Source organism: Aquarana catesbeiana, linkage group LG09 (genome assembly GCF_042186555.1).
Source record: "Aquarana catesbeiana isolate 2022-GZ linkage group LG09, ASM4218655v1, whole genome shotgun sequence".
NCBI classification, from domain to species: domain Eukaryota; kingdom Metazoa; phylum Chordata; class Amphibia; order Anura; family Ranidae; genus Aquarana; species Aquarana catesbeiana.
The window spans coordinates 304,880,474-304,898,927 of record NC_133332.1 but is presented as its reverse complement, the minus strand read 5'-3'; the positions used below and the strand labels follow the sequence as shown (position 1 = coordinate 304,898,927).

Here is an 18,454-nt window from a genome sequence, read left to right as displayed (position 1 = left end):
ATTTGTAAGGAACACTGACAATACCCTTATCATTTCCTGCTCCACGTGGCTGTCTATGGGGTTAGTACATAGCTTCTTCCAGTTTTTCAAAGCGGCTGGATGTGGCTCTGCAGGAACTTCTGGATCTTCAAAATTGACAAATATGGCATTGTGAGGCCTGCGAGCCCTACTAAGACCGATCAGATTTTCGCTGGATAAATTTGGGGGCTGATATCCATCCCTGTGAATGCAAGTAAAGACAAATAATGGCCAGTGCAGGGACACAGGAAAAAGGCAAGCCTATTGAATGACTTACATATGAACTCCACCACAAGTAGTTTTACAGTATTACATAACATCAAAAACATTTTAGGCATTTAGAAATCTAACAGTCATCGGCTCAGACACAAGTGAATATTTACTGCCAAATTTCTGACAACTTATAAGGCTTTCTTGCCCTGTCCATTCTCACACATGGACAGGGCAATACAGACAATTGGGGGGGGGATTAGGGCCGGGTTCACACTGGTACGACACGAGTCGTACCACTTTGGATCCAACTTTGCCCTGCGACTTGAAGTCCAACATGTGTCTGACTTTAATGATCAGGGATCCGACTTAGATCCAAGACAATACCAGGCACGGTGTCTGGTATGAATCTTTAGGGGGAACTCCATGCACAATGTAAAAAAAAACAAAAAAAGGTATGGGTTCCTCCTCCAAGAACATACCAGGTCCTTCAGTCTGGTATGGAATTTCAGGGGAACTCCCACACCGAAAAAACAGCATTGGGGTACCCCCCCCAAAATCTATACCAGACCCTTATCCAAGCACACAGCCCGGGAGGTCAGGAAAGGGGGTGGGGACGAACGAGCCCCCCCCCCCCCCTGAACTGTACCATGCCGCATGCCCTCAACATAGGGGGGTGGGTGCTTTGGGGCGGGGGGAATCTTGAGTTCCCCTTCAAGATCATCAGAGCACAAGTCGCATGCCAAAGTTGGATCAGTCAAGACGGCAATCCGACTTTTATCCGACTTCAGTGATATTCAATGGGCTGAAGTAGGATCAAAGTTGGACCAAAGTAGTACAAGGAGCATTTTCAAAGTTGGACCGACTTGTGTCGGACCAGTTAAGTAGGCTCCCATAGGGAAACATTGATTTTCACATGTCATGCGACATGAGCTCCCAATTTCGGGGGCTTGTCGTACGGGTGTGAACCCAACCTCAAGGATATGTTCACCTTTAGACCTGGTTCACACCTATGCAGGTTGCAGTTTGCATATTCCAGGTGCATTTTGCCTTTTTCAATATACCTTTTTAATCCATTGAACCTGGCCCTTTCCATAAAAAGGAACAGATGTGAACGTGACCTATAGGAAACCAAGTTAAATGGACTGTAGTGGGTTTCAGCAAAACTGAAAACGCACTAAAAAACGCATAGGTGTGAACCAGGCCTTAGTAACATGTTACACCCGCATTTAGAGTAGAACATGTAACATGTTACTATGAGGCACCCCCATCCCCCTGTGACAGCTGGTAGGGGATCCTCTCCCCGTACCTGCTTTTACTTTTTTGGCTGTACATGGCTATGTGAATAAAAAAACTACAAGTGCCATCTTCCACTGGGGCAGATGGACTTGTAGTTTCAGTGAACTACATCTGCGCTAAAATTGGCCCATGCCATGTCATCAAAATGTCCAATGGCAGTGGAGTGTTGGATGTGAGTGCACTTGCTTTGCTGTGAACCAAAATTCTGGAGCAAACCTGAGGTAACCCACTGGGACCATCTGGACTGGAAGTAATGATGAAAACAGATATACAATTACATTTGAATTTTGTATCAGCACCTTCATGACAACCAAAAGTATATACAAATGAATCACACAGAGCACTGGTTCTGAATCTTCAGTCCCAACAAGTCATGTTTTCAGGATTTCCTTTACCTTGCACAAGTGTTTTTAATCAATGTCCATGGCTTGGTATTTACGATTGCTATTTTATTATCATACTGCTCCATCAGTTCTGTCTGCTGTCTCGCTCCTCTGCTATCAGCATGAGTCATTTCTGACTAGCTTTCCTGACACCAAGAGAAAAATGGTGACAGGGGAGGGAGCTCCAGCTGATTGACAGCCTCGGCTCTTTTTTCTGAACTCAGACAAGTTTAAAAAAAATTCAGTACTTTGAACAAATGTAGAGAAGAGAGTGCTGCAGATAAACGGGTACAACTTATATAGGAGGATTTAAGCCATCTCTGTGTGTCACCTGAGGCCAGTCACTTCACTGGGTATTTGGAAGGGTTTACAACCACTTTAAGCTAGGACAAAAAAAAAAAAAAAAACCTGGAAGCCAATTGGTTTCTTTATAGTCTCTACCTCTTCAAAAAAAAGCATGTCAGTATTACTTTCACATCCAGGATCACTTTATGATCTTCCTGGTAAGCTGGTTGTAGAATTTCCTCACAATGCATTAACTCCATTTTGTGCCATAAGGACAATAAATGACGCACAAGGACACGATCCTTGGCAGCAGTACGCAGTAACAGATAAAGGCAATGCTTCTGCCACATCGGCGTGTAATGGTGGGAAAACCTCAGCTGCACTGACAGTTTTATCCTATTAGAAGTAAAACAAATATGGCCGCCCTCCAAAAAAAAATTGCAGGGTCACGCAACTTTTTCCTACCTCCTCACCTTGACTCAATTCACTAAGCACAGCGAGGGTCAAAACCCACAACAGAACTTTCCATGATGACATATTAGTTTAATGAAGTCTGTGAATTAAATAAACTGACTATGATCAGAAGTGAAACTCCAGTAAAAGCCTCTCCTAGCTTTGGACAAAGTGCGGAAAGGACTGGAACCTCCGTCACATTCATCCTGCTTGGGGACATTTTGTTCCCATTTACTGTTCTTATGGCTGCTCAGAAATCAGGTGTTATCTGCAACTAAAACCTGAAAGAACTTCAAAACACTTTCTTGCTCTATCCAAAACTGAAAGTTCCACTTTAAAAGGAAACCTAAAATATACAATGGAAGTATATTTGAGGCTGATTATAAAAAGATATGTCGCGCTAACTAAAGTGCACGAAAAGATCATAAATAATGTGATAAAACATAAAAATAATGACAATTCTTCGGTGTGACATCAATACACTAACAACATCAAAGTGATAAAAGAATCCAATAAGAATGCAAAAGTCCAATAATACTCTAAAAGTGCATAAAGATGAAAAAAAAAAAAAAAAAAAAAATCACTAAAAGGGGTCTTTACTAGAGGTGAGAGGCTGGGGGAAACGTGTGGCGCACCACAGATGGCTGATAATTGGAGGAATCTGAAACTGATCATTTTCTGCACATGCACGAACTGTTATATGAAGATTTACTTCACCCACCTTGGAATCTTATTGCACTTGCTGTATTATGCACTTTTGTCTATTTTTATAGCCTTTTTTCACTATTTTGCACTTTATGTGATTTTTTCATTATATGCGACTTTTTATTTCTTTTTTTTTTTGTGATTTTTTTTTACTCTTATGCACTTTTAGAGTAGTATATGGACAAGGAAAGATTACTCCTGCACTTGTGAGGGCATGTTGGATGTAGATTGGTAGTATTGCAAGCTGTAAAAGAACTGGAAGGGATGGTGTTGCGTGTCCCGCTGCCCCAACTGACCCGGGGGTGGTCAGAGTAAAACTATATGGAGGAGGGTGGATGGAGGGCACGTGATCAATTGCTCACATCAAAAGGGTATATAATTTATTCATACATAATGAAATAAAAACAAATAAATAATAACAATACGTGTTTCATGCAAACAGGTGACAAAATATGCAATATGAGGAAAAAATAGGTTAAAAATAACACAAGCCCATGTTAAGGTAAGTATTTAAAATCGGCTGACGCATTTCGAGGATAACCTCTTCATCAGAGCCTTGAGAACCAGAACAAAGTCTGTATAGGCCGGTAGGCCAACATGTGTACATAAAAAGAAATGGCTAGTTGGGAGGTGTAGCCTACGATGAATAGTTAGTTATTCTGAGCTCCATACCATGCCGACATTCACCTATGACTGAGGCGGAGAGACAGCTCCAGGCACACATGGCTCCAGCATTGCATGATGAGATACCTTCCCTCTTCCATCCTCCTAGAGCACAGGACTGCCTTTTCTCCCCCTAGGACGTATACAGGCTACAGCCTCTCCTTCATCCAGCCCGTGAGACAGGTCCACCCCACAGTCTCACATCAACAATTCAAAAGGAGAACACACATACCGCTGACATACCACATAGAACATTTGAACGTGGACTGGTATGGAACTCAGAATAACTATTCATCATAGGCTATACCTCCCAAATAGCTATTTCTATTTATGTACACATGTTGGCCTACCAGCCTATACAGACTTTGTTCTGGTTCTCAAGGCTCTGATGAAGAGGTTATCCTCGAAACGCGTCAGCCAATTTTAAACACTTACCTTAACATGGGGCTTGTGTTATTTTTAACCTATTTTTTCCTCATATTGCATATTTTGTTACCTGTTTGCATGAAACAAGTATTGTTATTATTTATTTGGTTTTATTTCATTATGTATGAATAAATTATACACCCTTTTGATGTGAGCAATTGATCACGGGCCCTCCATCCACCCTCCTCCATATACTTTTAGAGTAGTATTGGACTTATGCATTCATATTGGATCGTTTTTTTGCACATTATGCGATTTTATTCATTATATGCAACTTTTTTCACTTTATGCAATTTTTAAATTTTTTTTTTTTTTTTTGTGATTTTTTATTCATCTTTATGCACTTTTAGAGTGTTATTGGACTTATGCACGCTTATTGGATTCTTTTATTACTTTGATTTTGTTAGTGTATTGGATGTCACACCTTAGAATTGTCATTATTTTTATGTTTTATCACATTATTTATGATCTTTTCATGCACTTTACTTAGCGCCACATATCTTTTATAATCATATTGTTTTTGCTGTGTGGGAACACTTTTTTTATGTTTGGCGGCTTCTTTGATCTCTTTAGAATTGCTTCAGCTCACTTTGGTTTTTGCACATTATTTCCTTCCCTCTGTTCAGTTATATTTGAGGCTGAAATCTGGCCTTCCCTGAAGTCTCATATTGTACGGGCCTCTCTCCTGTACTGTAATTGCTCTGATTTCACTGCACACACAAGTTTCTCACAGTGTGCATTAGAAGCTGAGGCGAGTACAATAAAGCCCAGATTATTTCCTAACCTTACTGTCCTGGGCCTGCCCCTTTCACCAATTTAATTTCAGTTCTTTCATTTAGGAAGACATAGCATCACATGTGGGCATTACCTGGGCAGTCTACATGTAGCCTGCCTAAGAATGCCCAAGTCCTCATACCGACCTATCACATAAAGCCCTCAGGAGGTTTGTTAGAGACCTAACCCATCAAGGCATTATGATATTTGCAGAACTCCTCCCAAGAGCCGGCCGGCTGCTTGAATCAAGGCTGAGGGCTTTTGACAGAGTACAGAGGCGCTATGAGATGTTTTCGGGGGAAGCCCCTTCTCCCCCACCACCACCAGCCATAATCTACCTACATTGCATAGAGAAGCACAGAGACATATTCATGACATCACTGGATGTCAAATGGAAAAAAGGTTTCATTTACAAATATCCTTAAAATGCTAATAAAAAGGGGGACAGAGGAACCAGGGAAGGCAACAGAAAAGCAGAATAAACTTCAGCTTAACCTTCCATATCATATTTACATAGAATGCTTGAAATGCTTTATATCAGCACTGGCTGACACCAGCATCAGATCATTAGCCCCCCGGTCACACCGGTACGACTTGTAATACAATCTGACAGGTCCAAATAGCATGACAAGACGCACCCTACACTATTTTTGCTGATTTCGAGTGCGACTTGCATAGACACCTGTGCATGAAATCGCACAGATGTCAGCCAAGTCACACCTAAAGTCGCACTGACACGCAGCTTTGAAATCATGCGATTGAAGTGAAGTTGGATTTGGTGTGACCAAAGTCTTAATGTCCTAGACCATCCGGCTTTGCAGGATTGCATATCTCTCATAGCTGAACCTGAAAGACATGGTTTAGATATCTGTGAGGGATTCCCCATAAAGTTTACAATTAAAAATAGGTAATCACCATTAAATTACCCGATAGAATCAAGCAAGTCACAAACCTAAATCTTTCAGTTCTCTGCTTTCTCTTGCTGTCCATTGAGAGATGTACTGGAATCCTCAACAGTTGAAATTTCCTTTTCTTTCCTAATCCGCCCGTTCGCTGACACATGGCTCTCTGCATACAGATAAGGAAGACACTAGGTATCCTATTAGATGAGTAAGCTTTTTAAGAAGGCTCACAATCACATACAGTGCCTTGAAAAAGTATTCACACCCCCTTGAAATTTTCCACATTTTGTCATGTTACAACCAAAAACGTAAATGGATTTTATGTGATAAAACACCACAAAGTGGCACATAATTGTGAAGTGGAAGGAAAATGATAAATGGTTTTCAACATTTTTTTTTACAAATAAATATGTGAAAAGTGTGGTGTGCATTAATTACCCCTAACTAAAATCTAGTGGAACTAATTGCCTTAACCGGTTCAATACCGGGCAATTTCACCCCCTTCCTTCCCAGGCCAATTTTTAGTTTTCAGCGCTGTCGCACTTTTAACGTCAATTGCGCGGTTGTGCGACGTTGTACCCCAAAAAAAATTGACGTCCTTTTTTCACCACAAATAGAGCTTTTTTTTTGGTGGTATTTGATCGTCTCTGCGGTTTTTATTTTTTGCGCTATAAACAAAAGAAGAGCGACAATTTTGAAAAAAAAACACAATATTTTTTACTTTTTGCTATAATAAATATCCCAATTTTTTTTTTTTTAAAAACACATTTTTTCCTTAGTTTTGGCCGATACGTATTCTTCTACATATTTTTGGTAAAAAAAAAAAAAAAAAAAAATCGCAATAAGCGTATATTGATTGGTTTGCGCAAAAGTTATAACGTCTACAAAATACGGGATAGATTTATGGCATTTTTTAAAAAAAAATATTTTTTTATTTTTTTAGCGGCGATCGCGATTTTTTTTGGTGACTGCGACATTATGGCGGACACATCGGACACTTTTATACAGCGATCAATGCTATAAAATTGCATTGATTACTGTGTAAATGTGACAGGCAGTGAAGGGGTTAACCACTAGGGGGTGGGGAGGGGTTAAGTATGTTTTCTAGGGAATGATTCTAACTGTAGGGGGAGGGGACGCACTAAGGGAGGACACCGATCAGTGTTCCTCCGTTCTGGGAACACAGATCGCTCTCCTCAGAGCTGACAGGCTGTGGATCTGTGTGTTTACACACACAGATCCAAATGCCGGCCCGGTTAACGGGCAATCGCGGGTGCCCGGCGGAAATCGCGGTCGCCGGGCACATGCACCGGGTCCCGAGGAATGCGGTGGGCGCGCGCGCCCCCCCTGGACAGCCGGGAATCCCAGGACATCATATGACGTCCACCCAGGATGGAAGATCCCATCTGTGGACGTCATATGACTATGGGCGGGTAGGGAAGTGGTTAAGAAGTCACCTAATTAGTAAATAGAGTCCACCTGTCTAATTAAATCTCAGTATAAATACAGCTGTTCTGTGAAGCCCTCAGAGGTCTGTTAGAGAACCTTAGTAAACAAACAGCATCATGAAGGCCAAGGAACACACCAGACAGGTCAGGGATAAAGTTGTGGAGGATTTTAAAGCAGGGTTGGGTTATAAAAAAAAAAAAAAAAAAAAAACTATCCCAAGCTTTGCACTGTTCAATCCATCATCTGAAAATGGAAAGAGTACGGCACAACTGCAAACCTACCAAGACATGGCCGTCCACCTAAACTGACCGGCCGGGCAAGGAGAGCATTCATCAGAGAAGAGCCAAGAGGCCCATGGTAACTCTGGAGGAGCTGCAGAGATCCACAGCTCAGGTGGGAGAATCTGTCCACAGGACAACTATTAGTTGTGCATTCCACAAATCTGGCCTTGATGGAAGAGTGGCAAGAAGAAAGACATTGTTCAAAGAAAGACATAAGAAGTCCCGTTTTTAGTTTGCAAGAAGCCATGTTGGGGACACAGCACACATGTGAAAGAAGGTGCTCTGGTCAGATGAGACCAAAATTAAACTTTTTGGCCTAAAAGCAAAAGAAACTTTTAGGCCAAAAAAAAAGCAAAAGGTAACACTGCACATCACCCTGAACACACCATCCACACCGTGAAACATGGTGGTGGCAGCAGCATGTTGTGGGGATGCTTTTCTTCAGCAGGGACAGAGAAGCTGGTCAGAGTTGATAGAAAGATGGATGGAGCCAAATACAGGGCAATCTTAGAAGAAAACCTGTTAGAGTCTGCAAAAGACTTGAGACTGGGGCGGAGGTTCACCTACCAGCAGGACAACGACCCGAAACATACAGCCAGAGCTACAATGGAATGGTTTCAATCAAATCATATTCATGTGTTAGAATGGCCCAGTCAAAGTCCAGACCTAAAACCAATTGAGAATCTGTGGCAAGACTTGAAAATTGCTGTTCACAGACGCTCTCCATCCAATCTGACAGAGCTTGAGCTATTTTGCTAAGAAGAATGGGCAAAAATGTCACTTTCTAAAATGTGCAAAGCTGGTAGAGCCCTTTCACACGGGGCGGTGCGGGCGACGGCGGTAAAACGGCGCTATTTGTAGCGACGCTATTTGCCCGCTAGTAGGGGTTTTGCAGCGGTGCCCATTCAGATCAATGGGCAGGAGCGGTGTACCGCTCCTTCACCGCTCCAAAGATGCTGCTTGCAGGAGTTTTTTTAATGTCCTGCAAGAGTATCGCTCCAGTGTGAAAGCCGGAGGGCAGGAGACAGGAGCGGCTCTTTACAGGCTCTATTTTTAGCGCTGTATTGCCTGTAAAGCGCCACAGTATGAAAGGGGTCGTAGAGACATACCCAAAAAGACTTGCAGCTGTAATTGCAGTGAAAGGTGGTTTTACAAAGTATTGACTCAGGGGGGCTGAATACAAATGCACGCCACACTTTTCAGATATTTGTAAAAAAAAAAAAAAAAAATTTAAAACCATTTATCATTTTACTTCCACTTCACAATTATGTGCCACTTTGTGTTGGTCTATCACATAAAATCCCATTTACGTTTATAGTTTTAACATGACAAAATTTAGAAAATTTCAAGGGGTGTGAATAGTTTTTCAAGGCACTGTAATAAGAAACTTTGACAATTAAAAGGAGAAGTAGGGCCAAACTGCTTTTGGCCCTACTTCTGCTGGAGATCTCAGGAGTGCACTTAGTTCTGCACTCCTCTGACCCATATTCAGACAATAGCAGGATAAAGCCCACTGTCAGCTGACATGACTCAACCAGTCCACACTCTGGAGAGATCCTGACTTTAATGTTGGGATCCACCCAGATGCCTAGACCAGCAGTTGGCTCTCCTTAGCGTGCTGCTGAGAGCCTGAGCCAGCCCCTCCCACCCCCTCCACAGCCCAGCACTCCAGTGAGCGCAGGAGTGGCAGAGCAAAGAGCCTGCGACTGTCAGTAACTGCTCACCCAGAGCTGAGTGATTAGTGGTCTTTGATCACTCAGTTCTAGAGGCGGCAGGGGACAGATGAAGCATCGGTCCAATGCTGCATCCACCTAGGTCAGTATGTGTGTTCGTTTTTCATATCCCGTACTTCTCTTTTAGGCTAGGTTCACACTTATGCAGGTTGCAGCTGATGCGTTTTCCCAGTGCATTTTGCGTTTGTTTGCACATGCGTTTTGGAAGGTATCTGTTGTCATGCAGGAGAACCCAGCACAAACGCATCAAAAATGCAAACACTGAATTTTTGATATACGTTTCTGCAGCATTTCCATTAACTGTCTAAGGAACTAAAAATGCAACCAGCTGCGGGCTAAAAGTCCCTGACCCCTTCTAATAAATGCACAGGTTGAAAACGAACAGATGTGAACGTGACCCATAGGAAACCATGTTACTGAAAAACACATAGGTGTGAACCAGGCCTTAAGAGATACCAAAGATGCCTTCTTTTATAGAATAATGTAACACTTTTTGGTCTCTCTTTCTCTCTGCTTTTGAAAAAAAAACTTTCTTCTGTACATGCTTCCAGATACTTCATAGAAAGCATGTGTGGCATACAAATAATTTTACGAACGCTAATTTTGTACCTAGCAACATGCAACAAAGCCATTCATTTGGATCACAAATAATGCCTGTATCAGAAATCCTATGCAAATAACACATTTTTGAAAGTATTTGCATTGCCTTGGACAGCCACCCTCAGGCTCAAGCCTGGAGACTGGCCTACAAGTATGATTGTAGTAGTAGTAGTAGTAGTAGTAGTAGTACAAACCCCCCCCCCCCCCCCACTTTATATATAACTTAGAAAATATTTTGGTAGGAGTCCGGCTTTCAGATCATGAACCCAACTAGAAATTGAAGCCTACCTGTGGTTGATGTTTGGTCTGTAGAAATAATCCACTGGGTTATCCAATCGAGAAAAAATAGGCGGTGGGATATATAGGGGCAGGTCTTGGTGGAAGAACTCCTCTTTCTCAGGCTTTGTCAGCAGGACTTTATCATACAGAGAGAACCGGGATCCATCAGGGTTTTGGGTAAATGCCAGATATTGGAAATCAGACATGCCTGGAAACAGGAAAAACTGGAAATGAAAGCAGAACTTTACCCATAACAACTGGATGCAAAATAATGTTCTTTCCACAATAATAATTATTACGCTAACAAAATTAGTGTGTGCGGTCAATTGCCTCCAGCATTGCTCCTGTTTTCTTACCGGATCCTGCCATTTTGCTGAAGCCCAGAGCCCCTGAGCAGCAGTACCTTTTTAGGTCGTAAGCAGATTGGCCTCTAGTGGCTCAGATTTTCAGCACAAAGCCAAAAATGGAAAGCAACTGAGCATGTGCAGAGCAGGGTAAGAGCATATTACTAGATTTTATACAGATTTACATAGCTATACCTGCAAAAGTGGTCAGCTTGAAGTGATCTAGCAGGACTTTGTTTTCTGACTAAAGTTCCAATTTAATCTGGGATTAAAGAGCTAAGGGAGAAGAGCTAAGGCTCAGTATGGAGTGGGAGGAAATCACCCAACAAGAATCCCACATGGAGCTAAACATCCAGTCAGGAATCAGACCCCACCATACTCCCCCTATCACTGTGAAAGGTAGTTCTGCTTTTTAAAAAAAAGTGTATAAAAAGCTCTGAATTCTTCTTGTATGCTTTTGATAAGATCTAGAAAAATTAGCAACCCTTTTGGCTTTTATAAAGTACCATCATTGTCTGCACACCAGTCTATACCGAGTCTGAGGACAGTGTGGGACAGAATGATGAATGTTAGGTTTTACCTGCTGCCTGGGAGTCCCACAGAGAAGATTTACCTTCTCTCTTTGTCCTTGTAACCATTGCCACAAGAAATGAAAAAGGTAAATACAAAGATTTGAGTTGTCACCAGAACAGGAACAGAACTGAAATTTTCCAACGTGGGTACCTGTGCCGGTGTTTCATCAGATTTGGCGACCCGTCAGAATGTGTAACAGAAGTGATGTTTCCTAGCCGCCATCTTGCTACACCCCACACTCTTCCATAGTAAGGATACACTGAGAAGGGGGCAAGCGGACATCTTGTTACACCCACCGGAGTTTTGCATTTTACGCTTATTTTTAACAGTAAACTGAGTTTATATAGTGAAATAGAGTACCGTATTTATCGGCGTATAACACGCACATTCATTTTAAGAGGGAAGTTTCAGGAAAAAAAACTTAAATTTTAAATAAGGAACTTTGAAGCAAAATAAGGGTCAGTGCCCATCTGCAGTCTCACCATTGCCATCAATGCAGCCTGATCAGTGCCCATCTGCAGTCTCACAAGTGCCATCAATGCAGCCTCATCAGTCCACATCAATGCAGCCTCACAAGTGCCATCAATGCAACAGCCTCACCATTACCATCAGTGCAGCCTGATCGATGCCCATCTGCAGCCCAGAGGGGACAGGGAGGTGGGCAGGACGAGCGCAGACAGATTACATACAGTGAGAATCTCCTATGATAGACAGAACAGTGGTCCAATGGCGGCCCAGGAGACAGGACTTCCTATTACAGAGGCCGCCAAGTAAACAGGAGTTTCTCACTGTATGTAATCTGATGGCGCTCGTCCCGCCCCCTTCCCTGTCCCCTCCGAGGCCGCTAAAATTGAAGTATTTGCGTATAACACGCACACGCTATTTGCACCCAATTTTCATGGTGAAAAAGTGAGTGTTATACGCCAATAAATACAGTACTTAGAACTCCGTCTGACTGTTTAGATGTTGAATTTTAAAAGCAGCGGCAAGCCTGCTGATCTCACAGGTTTGCTAATCTGACAGAACACTGCTGCTTTTAAAAATTCAACATGTAAACATTCACACGGAGTTCTAAGTACTTTATTTCACTATATAAACTCAGTTTATAGTCTAAAATGCAAAACTCTGGTGGGTGTAACAAGATGTCCACTTGCTCCCTTCTCACTGTATCCTTACTGTGGAGGAGTGCAGGGTGTAGCAAGATGGCGACGACGAAACGTCACTTCCATTACACATTCTGACGGGTCGCCTAATCTGACGAAACAACGGTGACAACTGCCTAGAAGGGGATTTTCCCCACTTTGGAGAAATTTTCTCTGAATTCCTGTTGTGAAACTCCCAGACAGTCAACATACTCAATCCAAAAGTATAAAACATTCTGGCATTGGACTGACTAGTAAAGCATTCAGGGAAGAAATAACAATGTGTACCTTGGAATTTATAGACTGTTCCCACCACACCAATGATTTCCATAGTAACCTTTTGCTCTGAAGCTTGGCTTTCAGTTTCCATACCATCTGACCTTTTCTTCCGAGTTTTTATCTTCACCCGTAGGATCATAGTGGTGGTGGGGAACCGGTTGGCACACAATGGATGACAATAAGGGTCCTTAGGCCTGTAATACAGCTCAAGCCTTTTCGCAGGATCAGCATACACCTGAAAGAAACGCAAGAAAAACACCCATAAAACTAAAATACAATTGGTGATAAAACAGGCAGGACACATGTAGAAGGATACAGAGTGGGGCCGATTTAATAAAAGATGTAGACAGTCTAGTTTCACTTTGCAAAGTGAATTTTAGTAAATAAAGTGATTCTGTGTTCACTTTGGTTCAATAGACTTCAATGGAGAAGCTGCAGAATAGGATGTTGTGCGTTTTTAACGCAATTTGCGGTTTTTAATCTGCTCGATAACAAATTTTCCAAAAAAAAAAAAAAAAAAAAAAAAAAACAAGTCGTGGCAAAAAACGCAGTAAAAAAATAAAATAAAAGCACTGCAGAAACACTCAAAACTGCATAGGTGTGAATGGTGCCTAATGGTACTGAAGCAATAAAGGTGTTTTTAAAGGATAAGTTCATTTATAAATAAATAAATAAATAAATAAATAAATAAATGCACATCTTTTTGCAGGTAAGAAAATGTGCATTTATTTATTCTTTTACTTTGAGCCTGGAAAGCATTGCCCCAGCAATCAGCAGATCGCAGGTGCCATGCAGGACTCCTGCAGACTTGTCAGTGTATCTGTCTGATCGTACCTCATACGGGCAGGCAGACACACACTGACATGAAGAGACAAACCACCAGAGCGCTCAACAACACCGTGGCAGTTTATTGAAACTACAAGCTGGGCAGGGGCAATGGAGGAGGGGTGTATACACCGCTCCCCCCCACCACCCCAAAGATGCTGCTTGCAGGACTTTTTTTTTTTTTCTGCACTGCAAGCGCACCGCCCCAGTGTGTAAGTACTCGGGTTTTCACACTGGGGTGGCTTGAGAGGCGCTTTTCAGGTACTATTTTTAGTGCTAAAACGCCTGAAAAGCGCCCCAGTGTAAAAAGGGGTCTTAGGCCCCTTTCACACTGGGGTGGTTTGCAGGCGGTATTGCGCTAAAAATACCACCTGCAAACCTCCCCTAAACTGCCTCCGCTGTTTGTTCAGTGTGAAAGCCCGAGGGCTTTCACACTAAAGCGGTGCGCTGGCAGGACGGTAAAAAAAGTCCTGCCAACCGCTTCTTTGGAGCGGTGTATTCACCGCTCCTGCCCATTGAAATCAATAGGACAGCGCGGCTATACCGCAGTAATACCGCGGCTATAGCCGCGCTGTACGAGCGGATTTAACCCTTTTTCGGCCGCCAGCGGGGGTTAAAACCGCACCGCTAGCGGCCGAATACAGCCACAAAAACGACGGTAAAACAGCGCTAAAAATAGCGCTGTTTTACCGCCGACGCCCCCACCGCCCCAGTGTGAAAGTGTTGTATAGAGTAGAGAATAACAAAAACCTATTCCTTTTTTTTTTTTTTTTTTTTTTTTTTTAACTTCTTATCCCCAATCGAAAAAGGCAGGAGAAGGTGAGAGGAAATCTCTCCAGAGCAAGGTAAACTACCCCTTAGATAGCAGTCACTGGTAAAGCGCTGCCCCCCCCCCCCCCCCCGAAGATTTCCCCCTGTAAAAGTCTATTTCCCATCACTTTCTGGCCTGATGTCAGTGGACTCAGGACAAACAGAGAGGGTAATAAAATCTCTTCTGTGACAGCAGCAATAAAAACCTGACAGGGCTTCTAGCCCTCCCATACTTGACCCATAACAAAATCAGTTTGACTTGCATGGGAAAATTTGTATAATGGAAAAAAAGGAGCAAACATTTTGAAAATAAACATTTAATGAAAAAAAACAAAAACAAAAAAAAAAAAAAAACTGTTCCCTTACTTTTGGTTATTAAACAAATAAAATAAAAGTGCCAGGACAATACAAACAACCCCCAAATACCCCCTTTTTTAGAAGGTAGATACCCCATTTTTTGGAAACTGATATGCTGGTATGTAAGCAGTTGAAACATAAAAGATCTCTGAAAGGCCCCCACTGAAGCCAAGTAAAAGTCTTCTATTATTAGTAGAAGAGAGCTCCTTTGCAGAAGAAATTGCATTTTGTGTAATGGCTAGGATGTCATGGGTAACTCAAAACACTTTAACCTTGAGCGTCTGTGTGCCAGGATGCCTGCGCATGCGTGATGTCATCCCACACCAGCCAATCAAGATGGCTTAGGACCAGCACCAGGAAGATGCCCGACCCCTTGAAGGTGTGAGACAGTTGGAACACAGGTAAGCATTACTGCCTTTAGTTCTACTTTCATGAATGGATTAACTTCATAAATCCTCCTCCTTCTTCTTCCCTCCTCTATGGTGAGAGGAAGGACTCACCAATGTACTACACTATTTACACTGCTGATGGCTGGGATTGTCCATCACAAGGCACAGAGCCGCTCCAATCAGCTCTGTGCTCTTAGTCCATACTCTCCTCTAATGAGAGCGGGCGCAGTGGCTTGGCACAATGACTGCCCGCTGCATTACTATGGCCCGTCCTAAACTGGTTACGGGTCTTGCTCTCTCTGCCCATCCACAATACGTTCCGTTTCTATGACCCAAAAGATGCCCTACAGATCAGGAATTCTGATTTCACTGGCTGCATGCTTGCTGCGGGACAAAGATTTCGAAATGATGGAAGCCAGAGGCCCAGAGATCCTTCTCTACCTTGCTTGCTTATACGTCAACTTCAACTCAGAACCTCTGTCAGAGATTTATCTAGATTTGTGTCTTGGGAGATAATAACCCTCCACATGTGTGATCAGAAAGTGAGGGGAGATCTAACATTTTACTGTTGTCACCAGTGGGGAAATCTTCCAATGGGGACACCTGGGCTGGTGACAACTAATAGGGGATTCACCCTCACTTCCGGTTGCGTGGACAAGACAGGAAGTAAGGGAAATCTCCTGAATGATACATATACAGCATACAAAAACTGACAGGGTTTCTGGATATACACAACACAGTTTTCCAGGCAGACATGCCCGATGGTTCCCCTCATAGTACTATAGATATACAGTATATAATGGATATCCAGCACACAGCAGAGTACACAATGGCGGTGCAGCAGAAAATAACTTCCCCCATCCAGCAGCCTCACCCGGGACACCCCTTCCTCCCCGCCCAGGGTGAGCAGCATCTTGTCCACATCCTGCACCAGCCCCGGGTACTCCACACACACCATCGGCTTCTTGCCCCTGGGAAGAGTCACAGTAGCCGAGCCCTCCATTTCTGCCATGGCTCCGTTGTAGAAGTAAATACGGTATCTCACGAAATTCGGTATCACTTGCCTCTACTGCGCATGTGCCGGTTTCAGACAAAAGAAAGCGAGCGCAGAGCTACTGCCGACGATCACAGATGAGTGATATTAACTCCTCACACGCTGATGGATCGGCTGCATCATGAAGACACAGCGACACACCTCGGCTACATCTGATTGACAGTGGGGGACACGACGAGGGGTCACAGGGGGGGGGGGGTCAGTCTGGATGTCACGGGGGGAGGGTCAGTCTGGATGTCACGGGGGGGTCAGTCTTGATGTCACGGGGGGAGGGGGGTCAGTCTGGATGTCACGGGGGGGGGGTCAGTCTGGATGTCACGGGGGGGGGGGTCAGTCTGGATGTCACGGGGGGGGGGGTCAGTCTGGATGTCACGGGGGGGGGGTCAGTCTGGATGTCACGGGGGGGGGGGGTCAGTCTGGATGTCACGGGGGGGGGGTCAGTCTGGATGTCACGGGGGGGGGGGGGTCAGTCTGGATGTCACGGGGGGGGGGGGTCAGTCTGGATGTCACGGGGGGGGTCAGTCTTGATGTCACGGGGGGAGGGGGGTCAGTCTGGATGTCACGGGGGGGGGGGGTCAGTCTGGATGTCACGGGGGGGGGTCAGTCTGGATGTCACGGGGGGGGGTCAGTCTGGATGTCACGGGGGGGGGGTCAGTCTGGATGTCACGGGGGGGGGGGTCAGTCTGGATGTCACGGGGGGGTCAGTCTTGATGTCACGGGGGGAGGGGGGTCAGTCTGGATGTCACGGGGGGGGGGGTCAGTCTGGATGTCACGGGGGGGGTCAGTCTGGATGTCACGGGGGGGGTCAGTCTGGATGTCACGGGGGGGGGGGGGTCAGTCTGGATGTCACGGGGGGGGTCAGTCTTGATGTCACGGGGGGGGGGGGTCAGTCTGGATGTCACGGGGGGGGGTCAGTCTGGATGTCACGGGGGGGGGTCAGTCTGGATGTCACGGGGGGGGGGTCAGTCTGGATGTCACGGGGGGGGGGGGTCAGTCTGGATGTCACGGGGGGGGTCAGTCTTGATGTCACGGGGGGAGGGGGGTCAGTCTGGATGTCACGGGGGGGGGGTCAGTCTGGATGTCACGGGGGGGGTCAGTCTGGATGTCACGGGGGGGGGTCAGTCTGGATGTCACGGGGGGGGGGGTCAGTCTGGATGTCACGGGGGGGGGGGGGTCAGTCTGGATGTCACGGGGGGGTCAGTCTTGATGTCACGGGGGGAGGGGGGTCAGTCTTGATGTCACGGGGGGGGGTCAGTCTGGATGTCACGGGGGGGGGGGTCAGTCTGGATGTCACGGGGGGGGGGGGTCAGTCTGGATGTCACAGGGGGGGGTCAGTCTGGATGTCACAGGGGGGGGGGTCAGTCTGGATGTCACGGGGGGGGGGTCAGTCTGGATGTCACGGGGGGGGTCAGTCTGGATGTCACGGGGGGGGGGTCAGTCTGGATGTCACGGGGGGGGTCAGTCTGGATGTCACGGGGGGGGTCAGTCTGGATGTCACGGGGGGGGTCAGTCTGGATGTCACGGGGGGGGGGTCAGTCTGGATGTCACGGGGGGGTCAGTCTTGATGTCACGGGGGGAGGGGGGTCAGTCTTGATGTCACGGGGGGGGGTCAGTCTTGATGTCACAGGTGGGCTGCATGTCACCGGGGGGCACACGGTGGTTGGCACGGGCTACACTGGCTGGGGTTTCACGGGGGGGCCACAGGCTGCATGGCACAGGAGGCACACGATGGTTGCCACAGGCTGGCTGGATATCACAGGCGGGCACAGGCTGCACTAGCTGGATGTCACGGGGGCCACAAACTGCATGGCATGGGGACACATGATGGTTGGCACAGGCTGGCTGGATGTCACAGGCAGCCTGCATTATTAGAGGGGGGGGGATACCTATTTTCACGGCCTGCATTATTAGAAGAGGGTATACACAATTTCACAGCCTGCATTATTACTATTGTGGGAGGACACAATTTTAACCCACCAACTGCCATAGAGGTCGAAAAGCAAGCCGCTAGTAAGCAGTTCTCATTATTTTTATTTTGGGGGTGACATGTATTAGTGGCGGTGGCTCAGTCTGGTGTTTCAGTTGGACGGGGGTCAGTCTGAGGTGTCAGTATTTTGTTTTGTGGGTTGTCAGTCTAGGGCAGTGGTTCTCAACTCCAGTCCTCAGGACCCACCAACAGGCCAGGTTTGCAAGATAACTGAAATACATCACAGGTGATATC

General features: G+C 45.2%; 1 protein-coding gene across 4 annotated transcripts in view; it reads right to left on the bottom strand.

The window, feature by feature from the left end:
• The window catches only part of GTF3C5 (general transcription factor IIIC subunit 5), a 114,210-nt gene that overhangs the window by 34,312 nt on the left and 61,444 nt on the right, over positions 1-18,454 (bottom strand). Inside the window, exons 1-4 of one of the 4 annotated variants that reach the window (XR_012236107.1) lie at positions 16,054-16,275; positions 12,808-13,033; positions 10,470-10,668; positions 25-220 (exon numbers count right to left, since the gene is read on the bottom strand). Coding sequence is in view for 3 of the 4 variants with exons in the window: in XM_073600552.1 (XP_073456653.1) it covers positions 25-220; positions 10,470-10,668; positions 12,808-13,033; positions 16,054-16,191 (759 nt within the window). In the remaining variant the exon portion in view is untranslated. Of the gene's footprint in view, positions 1-24; positions 221-10,469; positions 10,669-12,807; positions 13,034-16,053; positions 16,276-18,454 lie in introns of those variants that run through there. The other 3 variants (XM_073600553.1, XM_073600552.1, XM_073600554.1) reach the window with 3 other exon arrangements.